This window comes from Chaetodon auriga, chromosome 13 (assembly GCF_051107435.1).
Source record: "Chaetodon auriga isolate fChaAug3 chromosome 13, fChaAug3.hap1, whole genome shotgun sequence".
NCBI classification, from domain to species: Eukaryota; Metazoa; Chordata; class Actinopteri; order Chaetodontiformes; family Chaetodontidae; genus Chaetodon; species Chaetodon auriga.
The window spans coordinates 14,093,901-14,107,769 of record NC_135086.1 but is presented as its reverse complement, the minus strand read 5'-3'; the positions used below and the strand labels follow the sequence as shown (position 1 = coordinate 14,107,769).

Below are 13,869 nucleotides of genomic sequence, written 5' to 3'. Positions count from 1 at the left end.
AAGGACATCTGAGGTCCTGAGTTTGGTTGATCTTATCTCTGACAGACTTTATTAGTGGTAACACACAAGGTGTCCTGATAAAGGAAATTGCTGGCACATGGTCCTGTGTGACGTGTCCATATGAAAAGTCAGGTTTTTATGTGACCGACAGTCAGACGATTCATGTCAGAGTAACTGTAGGATTACTTGTTTGTTCATTTTAAGTACAATAAATACATGTACTGTGGCTTTAAGTTGTCCATCCTTGACTATGCAAATACACTGTCAGTCAGGCAACAACACAAATGAATGAATGTCCAAACTGTCTGTCCAAAGGGGAAGGTGTGCTGTGGTGAGGCTGTCACAACGCACACAGACTCTCTGGATGAACATATAAATCCCTCCTAAGCTAAGGAAGCTCACTTTAACATCTTTTCAGGAATAAATCCATCAAAGGAATTCATCATTGTCAGTATCATCCTGAGAGATTAAAATACGAATATAACGATCACACCGGCTGTGTTCTGCCTGTTCAAGTCTAGAATCAGGAACTCATTGTCAGCATTTTGTCATTTCTGATCATCGCTGAACTTCCGGAGGCATTTCGTGTTTATTATTATTATTTTTTTAATTTTATTTTTCACATGTATTTTTTTTTTTACTTTACAGACTATGATGATTGCTGCATGCTGTGTCTGGTGCTCTGTTCTAACACTAGTTGTATATTTCAGTGTTCAAGTTGTAAATAGAATTCAATTAAAAAAAGTTTCGAAAAGTTAAGAAGCAGAACAAAAACAAATCTCCAAATAAGGGCACGTGCGTCACAGAGGAGACTCCGAATCTGCGGAAGTTTCGTGCAGACTGACTGGTTCTCAGGCCGCGTGCGTCTCTCTCTTTCACTTTCCATTAGACGGCTGACTTCCTCATTAAGAGAAGTTGTTTTGAAGAAGTGAATGCGGGAGCTGCAAATTTAAAAAACAAACAAGCAACAAGTCCGTGTGGACGATAAAAAAACAAAACAAAACACTATAACTACCAGCAGACTACAATCGCGGAAAGTACTTGAAGTATGTTGACGAGGATGAAGGACATCGTGTTCCGTCAGACCTGCTGAAAACTCGTCTGCGAACAGGTAAGACATGTTTTTAAAGTAGCCTGCATAAATCTAGCCAAAAATCTGTAAGTGTTACTATGATCATGTGTCGGTATGTCAGACTGTTTTGATGGCGTCTGCAGGAGATGAGACACTTTGTGCACTTGTTCTCACAACTTGTTTTCCTTCCTGCTTCCTTCTTCTCTTTGGAGCTTCTGTCTCTCTCAACATGTTGGCTAAAATAAAATAAATATATATAAAAGCTCTTCCTGAATGCCATCCACACCTATTACCACGGTTACCTGTGGTCAGTGTCACTGCATCAAACAGCAGAAGTAAACTAAATGCTCTAAGGCGTCAGGCCTAACTGCTTCACAGGAGGCAGACCTGCATGAATCTTCTATCTGGTTTTCAGCGCACTAAATGGATTTCCAGAAGCTGCTGTTAGAGGCGGGGAATGGCCTGGGTAGGGATGAGGTAAAAGCTCTAGCGTTCCTTTGCACGGACCTCCTGGGCCGAAACCTGGCCTCGGTGGAGTCGGCCAGCGACCTCTTCTCTAATCTGGCCGATCAAGACCTGCTCTCTGCTGAGCAGCCGCACCTGCTGACTGAGCTTCTCCTCGCCATCCATCGGCCCCGTCTGGTCCGTGACCTCCAGCTGACTGACCAAGTATCTGCAGCCAGGAACCTCATCTCTCCATACAGGTGCACTGCCTGCTGTTTTTAAGTAAACGGTGGAGCATGATACATTACACAGCATCAGAGCCAATGCAGAGCTTATGAAACGTCACTGGGGGGAAAGAAAAACTAATCTGTGCTCTCAAACTAGTCATCGCTCTCTCGATTTAGTAATTTGTACCCACAGATTACTTAAGTCATGCTCATACTGTTTTGTCTTGAGACATCTGCTCTAAAGCTCTGTCTCTCTCACTCTCTCTCCGCCCAAACAAAGCCAGAAATCCACTCCTTCATGCTGTGATATACAGTAGCTGTTTGTGCACAGGGCAGCATTTGTTTTCCTAAAAATATTTTTGCTAAAATAAGGGTTAGTAACATGTGGAGCTTGGGAAAGGATGTGTGGCAAAAATGTCAAAATCTGTGGCTTTTGCAAAATCTTTGCAAAAAGATTCACAAGAGGAATTCAAGTGTGTGAGTGTCGAAAAGATCAGCGGCTGCAGGAAAAAATGTGCGCAAATGATGGCGACGGTCGTGCCACACAAAGAGAACAAGAACTGCTGTTGTGAGCACTGAAGCACAGATTTAAAGCACAGACACTCACACACACGTTTAAGTTCACATCACAGTCTGTATTAGGGAAGTCCAGCGACCTCAGAGTGGTGACAAACTCCACTGACCTTTGTACAGTAAGGCGTCAAACAGTTTAATTTGCTTTTCATTATTTTTCTGTAATTCCAGGAAGCTGCTCTACAACCTGTCTGAGGAGTTAACTGATCCAGACTTGAAACAAGTGAAGTTCTTATTAAAGGATAAGATCCCACGTCGAAAACTGGAGGATCATGTTGTGAGTGCACCTTCAGTGCTTGAAACCCATGTTTGAAGAGAAGAAAAAGACATTTTTAAATCGCTTATGAGGTTGATTGTATCCGACGTGCACCTGGATTTCAGCTCTGGTTCTGCTATGAAGTATGCGCCACATGGCTTTACGGTGAAATGAAGAGTAACTGTAAGTTTGCTTCACTTTTCAGACTACGCTGGAGGTCTTCCTGGAGATGGAGTACATGGACCACATCAGTGACACTCATCTGGACTTCCTGGAGTCCATAATTGAGCTGGTCTGTCCTGTACTGAAAGAAAAGATCATCCAGTTTAAAGCACAGCAGGGTAAGACGGCAGCTTTCCTTTCAAAGAGTTTGCTTCAGAATTCAACAGGACCGGCACAGACGACAGAGGAGCTTTCCTTTCGTGAAAGGATAGTCCAGCGTATCTAAAGGAGATACAGAAGGAAGCATTGAGGCACCTTCCTTTCCTCTTATCATGGCTGCCACTTAGATACGTGCAGGTCATGGAGGGAGGCGGGGGAGCAGAGGGAGGATGAGGTGATGGTGATGATGCTGTAATTGTTAATGTCTTGCTTGTAGTTAATACTCTATTCCTCATCTCATTTTAACATTTGCTCATTAATCTGTCTGTCAATCATCTTACTCGTGGTTCACGTGTGTCATCTTTAGCCGCAGCGCCTCACTCAGGCCCTGTGACTCAGGAAACCAGTCGGCCGAGGTCGAGGACGTACCATTTTGAGCCGAGCCAGGTGCGTTCTCTGATTTCCAGCTTGATGTTATCGTCACTCCTCTGCAGTGTCACGCATCATGTTTGTGACCCGTTACTCTGTCTGCGGCGTCTCTCTCTTCTGTCATCAGGTCCCTAAGTCTCTTGAGAGGACTTCCTCTCAAGAAATGCCAGGTAAACAAAGTTGGCGTTTACATGTTTAGAACTCTCTGGATAAAGCTCGTATCTCCAGAACTGGTGGGGTTTCAGTCGACTGCACTGTGGAGATACTGTGATAACCAAACAAAAGTCAGGTGATGGAGTTTTTTCTTTTCACTGGTGGAAATGAGCCTCCAAACTTCATTTAGATATCGTTATTTTTTCCTCATCTATATAAAAGACCTACACTGATTCACTGAACATGCTGTATGTTGTATTTTTAGCTGTATTTTGTCGAGAATTATAATCATAATCACCTTTTTCCTTCTTCTCTTAAGAGTTTCAACCACTGGCCAAGGTGAGAGTCTCTGACTGAAACACACTTACATGACGAATAAATCGTGACGTGTCTTTGTGTCTCTAACGCTCGTTCTCTTTGTGCCGCACACAGTGCACTGTGAATTCATCCAACACTTCAATTGGTGAGTCTTGCTTTGTGTCGGTTGTTTTCCATCTAAAATCTGTTTTTAAGTGCAGCGTGGTGGATTTATTCTGAGTCCTCTTGCTTCACTTAGATTATCAACGAGGGGTATTTGATGGAGATGAGCGTGAGGTCCTGTCACGTGGACTGAGTCGTTTAAGCACTGAAACCAGCAGCTGCGTCCCCTTCAAAGGTCATTTGAAGTATTTTCTGTGTTGTTGAAACGACATGCCAGACCTTTTAATTATTCAAATATGACTTGTGTTTCTTCATCTTTGCACCAAATGATCGCCGTCCCACTCTGCGATCATCTGTCCCATAGGGAGAACTGATGCTTTGGTAATTTCTCAAGAAAACAAGACCACCTCTACAAATCAGATATCTCGGACTAGCAGCACAAACACAGTAAGTCGTAAAGTGGTCCTGAATGTGCAGACTGAAGCTTTGTTCGAATGTGGAACTCCTGGCAAAAAGAAAGTACCGTATTGGATTACAAGTGCAAGTGTTACACTGCAGCCTGTCTGGCTTTAATTGTTTGATCTGGATTTATCTCTGCAGCTTGTGAGAACGTATCCCATGAAAGCAGCAAAGAGAGGTATCTGCTTGATAGTCAACAACTACAACTTCACAAAATCTGGAAAAGGTCTCCAGAAGCGGGAGGGGACCATGGTGGATGAAGGTGAACTTATGTTTAATTAAGTTCAAATCTGTCGATGACCACAGGTGCGTGTTTTCCATCCCTGCTCTGTGTGTGTGTTTGCGTCTATTTACGTTTATCTGTGTGTCTTCCAGAGTGTCTGCACAAAGTGTTTCGGTGGCTCGGCTTTGAGATAGAGACGAAGATGGACTGCACGAGTGAGGAGATGCTGTCTGTGATGCAGGAGCTCGGCAGCAGAAACCACAGTCAGATGGACTGTCTGGTGTGTTGCATTCTGAGCCACGGCCAAGAAGGAAGTGTGTATGGCGTGGACGGCGGCACCGTCACTATTAGGGAGCTGATGGCGCCTTTCAATGGACAGAATTGCTCGTCTTTGGCAGAAAAGCCCAAGCTGTTTTTCATCCAGGCCTGCCAGGGCGTCATCGAGCAGAAGGCCGTCTACATCGAGGCCGACGGCCCTGCACGCAGTCATGTTCGGAGCGATGCTATTGAAGTTAAAGACTCCATCCCATCTGATGCAGATTTCCTGCTGGGAATGGCCACCGTTCCTTCTTTCGTCTCCTACAGAGAGAGGAAAAATGGCACGTGGTTTATTCAGTCCTTGTGCCACAACCTCGTCCAGATGGTGCCCAGGTTAGTTCAGTATTTTCATTTTCTGCCACATTTTGGACGGCAATATTCTACCTTTTACTTTCCTTCACTGGCTTTTTTAGTTTTTTACTTCGCGTTCTTAAAGTAGCTTTTGATGTTTTCCCCCCCAGTGGTTGCGACCTTGTGTCTATCCTGACAAAAGTGAACGCAGATGTTAGCCAGAGGACCGATATCTCCGGTGTCAAAAAGCAGATGCCTCAACCGGCCTTCTCACTCACGAAGAAAGTGGTCTTTCCCGTCCCTGCAGCCCCCCCTCCCACCCTGTGACACTGATGACAGTAATCTGCTGCCCTTTTCTCTCACATGTGAGATGATCCCTGAGACGAAAGTGTTTTTGTCTTACATTAACTGTTCACAATTTTATGTTAACAGTGACTCCTGAGCTGGCTGTATTAGCTGATGAAGACAGTGAGATGTGGTTAAAAGCTCATGAAAAGCCAGTGAGTGGACCTTCAGTTCAGATGATTTGAATTGAATTTTGAACTGTATGAGCCAATCATGCACATTGACTAAATAGTAGATGCAATGTTGTTTTTATTCTTGCTATTTTATTTCACATGCAGCTTTAGCCATGGACATTTGACAGAGACTTTAAGCACAATGTATATTCCTGGTACAGCTTCATTTGCCTCTGTGATTAAATGTGGCTGTATACATACAGCAGTCACAATCAGAAATCCACAAAATCTTCAAGGCAGCTTAAGCACAGCGATCTGTCAACTGATCAGTTGCTGTTTTACACGCTGCCAATGTGAAAAGATTTTGTCAATTGTCTTTTTCCTCTGTTTGTTTATATGAATAGAGCTTTTATTACTTTCATAACTTAACAGTAGGAAAAATACTATTATAATAACAATGTGCAAATAATAATGACATTATTGTTTAATTACTGACAAGTCAAAAGGCCTGCTGTGAAGAAGGCCTGTATATTTGGGTTTTTGTCTGCTAGCTAAGCAAAAGCGGTTTCACAGTGTCACCTCAAACTCTGAAACTGAAACTTGAAACTTGAGATGAGCATTTTTCACAATTTTGTGACATTTTATTCACAAAATGATTGATTGCTTAATCAGAACATGATATATGATATGATGTGACATACTCATTTTTAATAAAATAACTGATACCTGCAGCCCTCCTATTTTATCTACTTTATTACATATTATTACTTTATTACAAAATAAGGGCTGCACTGTGGTGCACATCAGGGTGGGAAATTGACATTTTTAAACTGTGATCATCGACCAGCCACTTTCATATTTTACCATCATTTGGCTGTTGGCTAAGTGTTATATTCCCACGCTGATAGACATGTACATACAGCACATATGCATTTCATTTCATGTCACTCAACAAAAATAAAACTTTTTTCAACATTTTCTGCCTTGGACCTGTGTTTTCTGGCGGCTCTCTTGTTCTGAATAAGTTATATCCAGCCGTGAAAGTAACCAGTGCAAGCATGTTTTTCGTGCTGTCAGACTTGATAAATTAAGCAGGACATTATCGGCAAATAAGAAATAGAGTATGTAAAACTATGTCAGAAATATGTTTAAAAAAGTATTCTATACAACAATATAAATCAGCCATGACTAAACAATATGAAATATTTAATGTAAGTATGTAAACTATGTATACTGTGCTGCAGTAAATAGCAGCTGTTTATATAAAAATATCTGACATGCAATAGTTGTCTTGTGTGATGTTCAATAATGATAATAACAACATATAGTAATAAATATAGTAACAATAATACTTTATTATTAGTATAAGAAAATAATAATAATAATAATAATAATAATAATAATAACAATAATAATAATAATAATAATAATAATAATAATAATAATATTATTATTGTTAATATTATTATTATTATTTTGCTGATAATACTACACTCTTACTTAAGTAAAGGTTTGAATGCAGAACTTTTACTAGTAGTATTAGAGTTAGAGTTAATTAGTACTGTGTGGTATTAGTGCTTTTACTCCAGTAAACCCCTGATGAAGCCCTGCGGTCTGAACCGTGAGGCAGGCGCCTGCATACAGTCACCAGTAGGTGGCGGTAAACATTTTACCTTTTACCTCAACACGCTGGCCTTAGTTGACCCGCTGGTGACCCGGATGTTGATATGATATGATAGTTTCCCCGGCCAGCCTTCAGTGAAGAGTTAGCGCTTTTCAACCGCCTCATGTTCTTCATGATAACGTAACCAAATGCCGAGAAAAATACCTCAAAGCTGCGTCTGAGCTTTGTTAATTCAAACGCAATAAGATAAAGAAAACGGAGCATGTCTCAGGAGGGATACCAACCAGCAGCAGTGAAAACCACCGCCGACACCAGGTCAGTTTAACCTGAACGCACTTTATTTCTGATTCAAGCGTCTTTAATGTTTCCTAAACATGAACGTCAACATGTGGACAGTATTTAACATGTTCTGTTGAATGCTGAAGTATGTCAAATTTAGCTGTGATTAAAATCTGCGCTGTACAGTTTCCAACAGTTAAATTTTGCCAGTGAAGCTCAACATGAATTATGAACTTAAACTTTAGAAATGTCACAGTTATCTGGCTGTCGTTTTAGCAGGACGTGCTGTATTTTGACAGGTCTTCAGGTCATTTTAAATTCGCCAAATGATGAATTAACTGAATTTTTGTTGAGCTGGGTCTTGATGTTATCCTGCAGAGACCCTCTGTTAGCATCACTGAACATGTAGCTGCTTTGAATTGACTGGCTTAGCTTAGCTGGCTAACGTTCAGCATCTCAGGCTTGATGGACGAAACTGTCCACTTGTCTCATAACGATACAGAAAATTCTCGAGTCAAATTTGCGGAATAATTAGACAAATATCTAACTCATGACAAGTAAAGATCCTCATTAAGCAGAATAGCAAATGGCATAAGGTTACAACGTTAGCTATGATGTGTCGGCTAGCTGCAGTGAGGAAACAATTCAATACTTTGGTTCATATCGAAGAAGAAACATATCAAATGATTTAAAAGAGACTTTTGTGCGGTGAAACATGGTCATAAGAGCAAATTCTCACCTTGATCCAAAAGCTGCACTCCGCTGATTCCTTGAAATACAAGGCCATAAAACTGCATCTGTAAGTGAAAGTCAGTCTTTCATACGCAGGAAGATGATATCCTCTTTTTTTTTTACTCGGGATGTTGTTAATTCTCTTTCCCTCTCTGTCATATGAAAAAAAAAAAAAAAAAAAAAAAAAAAAAAGCTTTGAGAGGGAGTCAGTCAAAATAGAAAGTGTGCAGCGGAGTGGTCCGTTGAGGAAAAAATGTCTCTGTCAATCACGATTAAAAGTGTTAGAAAGGAAAGTGTCAGAGAGGAATTGAGTCCTCTCTGGTTTTGTTTGAGGCTGTAGTTTTTGGTCAGGTTGCATGCACTGTGTTATATTTCTATATGTTATGTCTGCCTCCACATAAATGAAGATGGCCATTTCCACATTCACTTGTGGCTCGATTCATTAGCTTGCATTACATTTCACAAGAGATCTCCTTGTTTTCTGCCCAGCTGATGTGATCCTGCTTAACAGTTTGCGTCTGCTTGTTTAATTCACGCAGCTTGAATATACAGGAGTCGCAGAGGCCCAACCCCGGGAAGACACCCATTCAAATCCTGCATGAATATGGCACCAAAAGTGGAAACCTTCCTGTGTATGTGATGGAGAAGGCTGAAGGAGAGGCTCACCAGCCCAGCTTCGTCTTCAGCGTGAAAATCGGAGACGTTAGCTGCACAGGTCAGTGACAGCCAGCCGCCCCCCTGCTGTCGTTGACAGCTGCCTGTCACTGGATGAATCCGTGGATCTGAGCTGAAAACCATCCGCTGATCGTTCAGAAGCAGCTCCCCAGCCTCAAACATATTACTTGTCACCTGTGCTTTTTTGTCAGTTGTGTCTGTTGCTGCAGTCTTAAATATATCCTCTATATTCCTTCTTTTGTTTTTTTAACCAAGGTATCTCACTTCAGGGACAGAACAGTGCAGGTCCAGAGAAGAGGATGAGAAACATTTGCAAAGCTCTCAGTGTTGAGGTGATTAGAAATAATCCAGTCTCTACATCTTCAAACATCTTTCAGGCAGATTTTCCTTTCCATCCGCCTCCTGGTTCTGGGTGAACCTTTGCTTTCTGCATTACAAAACACGTTGAGGGAGTTTAACACAGAGATTTCTGTTTTGTCTGACAGGAATGTCTCATTTTTAGCCACTATGAGTGGCTCAGGGACTTGAGGCTATGGTTGTTTTTTTTTTCAATCTGATTGTGCAATCATTTTTGTAATGTATTACACAATCTGTAGTCTTTGTATTTTGTGCTCGTGTTTCAGGTCAGGGTCCCAGTAAAAAGGCTGCTAAACATCTGGCTGCAGAGGCTGCTCTGAATATTCTGCAGATAGATGCTGGAACAGTGTGAGTAGAGCTGAAATTATTATTGAGATGAAATTAACTGGCTGAAGTTATTAGAATTGAGGAATCGTTGATGGGTTCTCAAATTTGTCTTATATGATAGTTAACTGAATTTGTTCACCTCAGCTTGGGCTTTGGTTAATCATAAGAGCATTTTTCATTATTTTCTGAGGTGATGAATTGAGGAAGCAATGATGACAGTAATGTTAGCTGCAGCCCTGAGTTTAGTTCGCCAAAACCTTGCCTCGTATTGGCCGTTTTTAGCCGTGCAGTGTTGCAGTTTCTACATCAAACTGCTTTACTGACTGTCTGAATGGAGTATTGATCTGTTGCAGCCGTCGTAACTGCTTTCATGTAATTCCCAACAGGAACGTGCCTGTGAAGTCTGAGAGTAATGGTGTTGCAGCACAAACAAACAACCATCCCAATTCAGTGGGGATACTGCAGGTGTGTAAATCACAGCTGGGGAGGGGGTTTGTTTTTGTTCAGGTGTGTGTGACACTCATGTTGTGGGGGCATAAATCTGTTTAATTAGCCGCATTGTGGGAACTCTCCATCCTTATGGGGACAAAACCCAACTCTTCTTAACATGACTTATGAAATGTTAGGGTGCAGGTTAAGGCCTGGGACACACTGCCCAGCTCTACCTGAGCATGACGGCTGCTGAACTGCTGCAGCTCGCCTGCACATAGAATCGACAGAGACAGCATTGCTGCTGCATTGCTGCCAAAATTAAAAAACAAGAAGTTCTGCGACACACATGCTGCTCAGGCAAGCGTTGTGTCCCAGGTGTAAGAGTTAGCAAACAGTGCTGATGGTTATGGTTATTAAGTCTCAAGGAAATGAGTGTAAGTTGGGTAATGTCCTCTGAAGCGTGTGTGTTTGCGTGTCTGGTCTCTTTGTATATTTATTTGATGACTTTCTGCCCAAATATAAGTGAAAGTGGCATGCAGCATTAATAATATGTCCCGTATTTACTGCACAATAATTAATCTGAAATAAAATCCTGTTTTTCCCTGTCCTCGTTCATTCATTTCAGGAGTTAGCGTTGCAGAGGGGATGGCGTTTTCCCGAGTACACAGTTTTAACGGAGGCCGGTCCGCCACACAAGAGAGAATTCACTGTCACGTGTCGGATGGAGTCCCTGTCAGAGAAGGGTGTGTGTGTTTTTGGGACGTTCATGTCAAATCTTTGAAAGTGATTGTGCTTTCTTGTGTTGTCCATCCCGTTCTTAATCTCTGCTTGATGTGTCAACAGCTGCGGGAAGTTCAAAAAAGGCGGCAAAAAAGGCAGCTGCAGAGAAAATGGTGGCAAAGCTTCAGAGTCTGTCAGGCTGCTCTGAAATCACATGGGTACGTCAAATATTTGTCGCCAACGGGAATCGACCTCTGGAGGCAGCGGCGACATCCTTTTAAGTTTGCGCATGTTGATTTTTCAGACTCCTAAACCGAGTGTCCGCTTTGAGAACTTAAGGAACTCGTCAGCGGAGAAGATGTCTTTGCTGAGGAGAAACCCGCTGAGCATTCCCAACACAGATTACATTCAGATGATGCTGGAGCTGTCCAAGGAGCAGGGCTTTGAGGTCACGTACTTCGACATCGGTAAGAAAACACAGTGCTTTCCAATTGGCTCCCGTAGCTCCTCGCTCCGCTCACATGAAAGACGCACCAGAAAACTAACACCAGTCTATGACGGAAGTAATGAAATACATTGTTTCCTCTCACTCGTGTGTTGTCTCTTTTAATGTGTAGCAGCAGCAGCAGGTCGCAGTAATATTCTGCAGCTCTGATAGGACTGTGGAAGAGTCAACAGTGGACAATGAGGCTGATATCAGTACGAGAAAAGTACAAACACTAACACACAGGTAGACAGTATGAATTCATGGCAGGAATGGTGGACTCCGCCACTAACAATGAAAACTCCTACACAGAGAGGGGACTCCCTAAAAACTTGGTATTTCACCTGGATGGGTGTAGTTTTTCAGGACGCAGCAAGGCACGCTTCGGTGAGCAGGGTGAGCGTCTCAGCCACTGCTTAAAGTACACGTTCATGAGTTTGATACAGTGTATGCAGACCCCCCCCCAACTGAGTAGATTATTGTTGTCGGCCAGTCCATCGAAATGTCAGTATATTAGGTGAATTAACAGCTTCTTAGGCTGCGGTTTCACTAGCTTATGCAAAAAGTGATGAGGAGAACGTGCATCAGACATATACAGAGAGACAAATACTGAATACAAACACATGTTGAATGAGTATTGCAGAACCAATGGTGACCATAAATAGTCTCAAAAGCGGGGCGTGATTTCATGAAAATCATAGAGTTTCTAACTTTATGAGGGAACGCTGCATTATTCATTGCTGCTGGTCGTGCCTTGTTGTGAGACGCCCGGCTGTGTTTTGCAGATGAGCTGACGGTGAACGGACAGTACCAGTGCCTGGCAGAGCTGTCCACCTCCCCGGTCACCGTCTGCCACGGCACGGGCATTTCCTGTAGCAACGCTCACAACGACGCAGCGCACAGCGCCCTCCAGTACATCAAGATCATGGCCTCCATCAAGTAAAGCTCCATCGTCAACACTTGCTTCACCTCCGTTGTCACATATATCAGCTGATGTCCAGTCATGATGAAGCTGTAGATCGTTCTTCCCACGAGTCTTCCTGCCCGTCGACGATGTGAGGTCAAGGTATATTTTTATAATTCTGTACAACAACAAGCAGAGCGGGCTCCACAGTAACTCAAGGTGCACCTGAATCAGGCAACTTCAGAGCAGTATTTGAGACAAACTCTCAAAGTTCAGAAGAAAATATACGTTTTGTCTTCAGGCTGTACCGTCATGTTTTACTTGAGATGATATTTAAGCAAATGTTCACGTGGAAAAGAAGCAGGAACAGCAGGAAACTCTTCCTCGTGACCTTTTTAAATGCAGAATTTGAGCTGTCGGTGCTTTATTTGTCCCCATTTTTAAGTGTAGCTTTAGTGGAGATTATTTATTTATATTTCTTAGTGACTTTGCTGATGTTTTAAGCTTCCAGTTGACTTCATTTCTTTTTTTTTTATTCCACATAGTTTTTCCCTGCAGGAATATATGAAGCTGTATGTTGTTGACAGCAACAGAAGATCTTAAACTTTTAATTTACTCCAGAGAGATCTGCCTCTCTGCAAACAAAAGTCACCCGAAAATGAGAATGAATTGAAAAAGAGAGATTACTCCTGCTCCCTCCTCCATCTGTCAGTATGCTGTCTTTATCCGCTCGACTCTCAAAATCCATACAACATGTGTGCAAACAGTACCATGTGATATATTTAATGAATCTGTATAAACTGAGCTCTAGTGGAGAACATGTGTATGAATCCATAAAATAAACACTAAATGTTAATGAGTGTTGGTTTCTGTTAATGCTCATATAATAGACAGCACTGAGAGAACGGATTGCTGCGGTGCGTTCAGGAGCCGTCACCGTGTTATTGAATGAAACCTCCCCCGTGGGAGCTGACCACTTGGCAGCATGTCAGTTTATGAGGCTGCTGTATCAGGACAAAGGCAATTACATCAGGGCCTGCGCACCGGTCCATTCACTCTTGATTTGTGTGGTTTAATGGCGAGAAAGACACAAGGAAACATATCGATCGTACAGAAGGATGTTTACAATGTATTAAAGGAAATCTGTGATTCATTGATTTTCATTATTTATAGTGACGGTGTTTTTAGGGCTGAAAGATTTGAGGAAAATGTCTTATTGAGATAGTTATTGTGACTCATTCTCTGAGTACTAAGTACAGGCCTGTATTTGTGGTCCACATCGAATTAAACAACATATGTTTGGATCAAGCGTAATCATACCTTTTCTAGTAGAATCCGATAAAATAATGCAGCCGATTGTTGTTGAAGTTGTTTTAAACAGTCAGAGGAAATACTTCTACGACAACTTGCAGAGTTTTACATATAAAAGTTGACCGATTTAACCCACATTTCTTATGTCACGTCAGTGGTCTTCTTCACTTCAATCAAAAATAATCATGACGTTCAAAAGCGGGGTTACATTCATTGATAACGGCTACACAGTCGATCCTTTATGTAACAACACAACATTGAACTGACAACACTGAGTGATGTTGAAGCTGAAGCTCTGCAGTGCAGCTAACATAAGTGAACATTAAACCTGCAATAACTGACTTGTTTTGGTCACTTGGAGGCAACAGAAATAAGCTATA

At 42.0% G+C, this 13,869-nt stretch overlaps 2 protein-coding genes across 2 annotated transcripts; both read left to right on the top strand.

Annotated features, from left to right (window-relative positions):
- The first annotated feature begins 884 nt into the window (after positions 1–884).
- Positions 885–6,621, top strand: casp10 (caspase 10, apoptosis-related cysteine peptidase). Its single transcript, XM_076746143.1, has 13 exons — positions 885–1,111; positions 1,488–1,776; positions 2,488–2,593; positions 2,778–2,913; positions 3,261–3,340; positions 3,450–3,492; positions 3,795–3,814; positions 3,908–3,938; positions 4,032–4,130; positions 4,260–4,342; positions 4,496–4,616; positions 4,730–5,228; positions 5,357–6,621. The coding sequence occupies exons 2-13, from the start codon at positions 1,496–1,498 to the stop codon at positions 5,511–5,513; spliced, it is 1,656 nt and encodes a 551-aa protein (XP_076602258.1). The 5' UTR covers positions 885–1,111; positions 1,488–1,495; the 3' UTR covers positions 5,514–6,621.
- Positions 6,622–7,368: 747 nt separating this feature from the next.
- Positions 7,369–13,331, top strand: prkra (protein kinase, interferon-inducible double stranded RNA dependent activator). The gene is made up of 8 exons (XM_076746144.1): positions 7,369–7,583; positions 8,819–8,994; positions 9,578–9,659; positions 10,025–10,103; positions 10,696–10,813; positions 10,914–11,008; positions 11,095–11,257; positions 12,060–13,331. Exons 1-8 carry the CDS (start codon positions 7,531–7,533, stop codon positions 12,215–12,217), a joined length of 924 nt encoding a protein of 307 aa, XP_076602259.1. The 5' UTR covers positions 7,369–7,530; the 3' UTR covers positions 12,218–13,331.
- Positions 13,332–13,869: the final 538 nt, after the last annotated feature.

Coding starts and splice junctions, on each gene's coding strand:
- prkra (XM_076746144.1), top strand. CDS start 7,531: ATGTCTCAGGAGGGATACCAACCAGCAGCAGTGAAAACCACCGCCGAC. Junction 7,584..8,818: donor AAAACCACCGCCGACACCAG/GTCAGTTTAACC, acceptor TAATTCACGCAG/CTTGAATATACAGGAGTCGC. Junction 10,104..10,695: donor ATTCAGTGGGGATACTGCAG/GTGTGTAAATCA, acceptor CATTCATTTCAG/GAGTTAGCGTTGCAGAGGGG.
- casp10 (XM_076746143.1), top strand. CDS start 1,496: ATGGATTTCCAGAAGCTGCTGTTAGAGGCGGGGAATGGCCTGGGTAGG. Junction 1,777..2,487: donor AACCTCATCTCTCCATACAG/GTGCACTGCCTG, acceptor CTGTAATTCCAG/GAAGCTGCTCTACAACCTGT. Junction 5,229..5,356: donor CTCGTCCAGATGGTGCCCAG/GTTAGTTCAGTA, acceptor TTTCCCCCCCAG/TGGTTGCGACCTTGTGTCTA.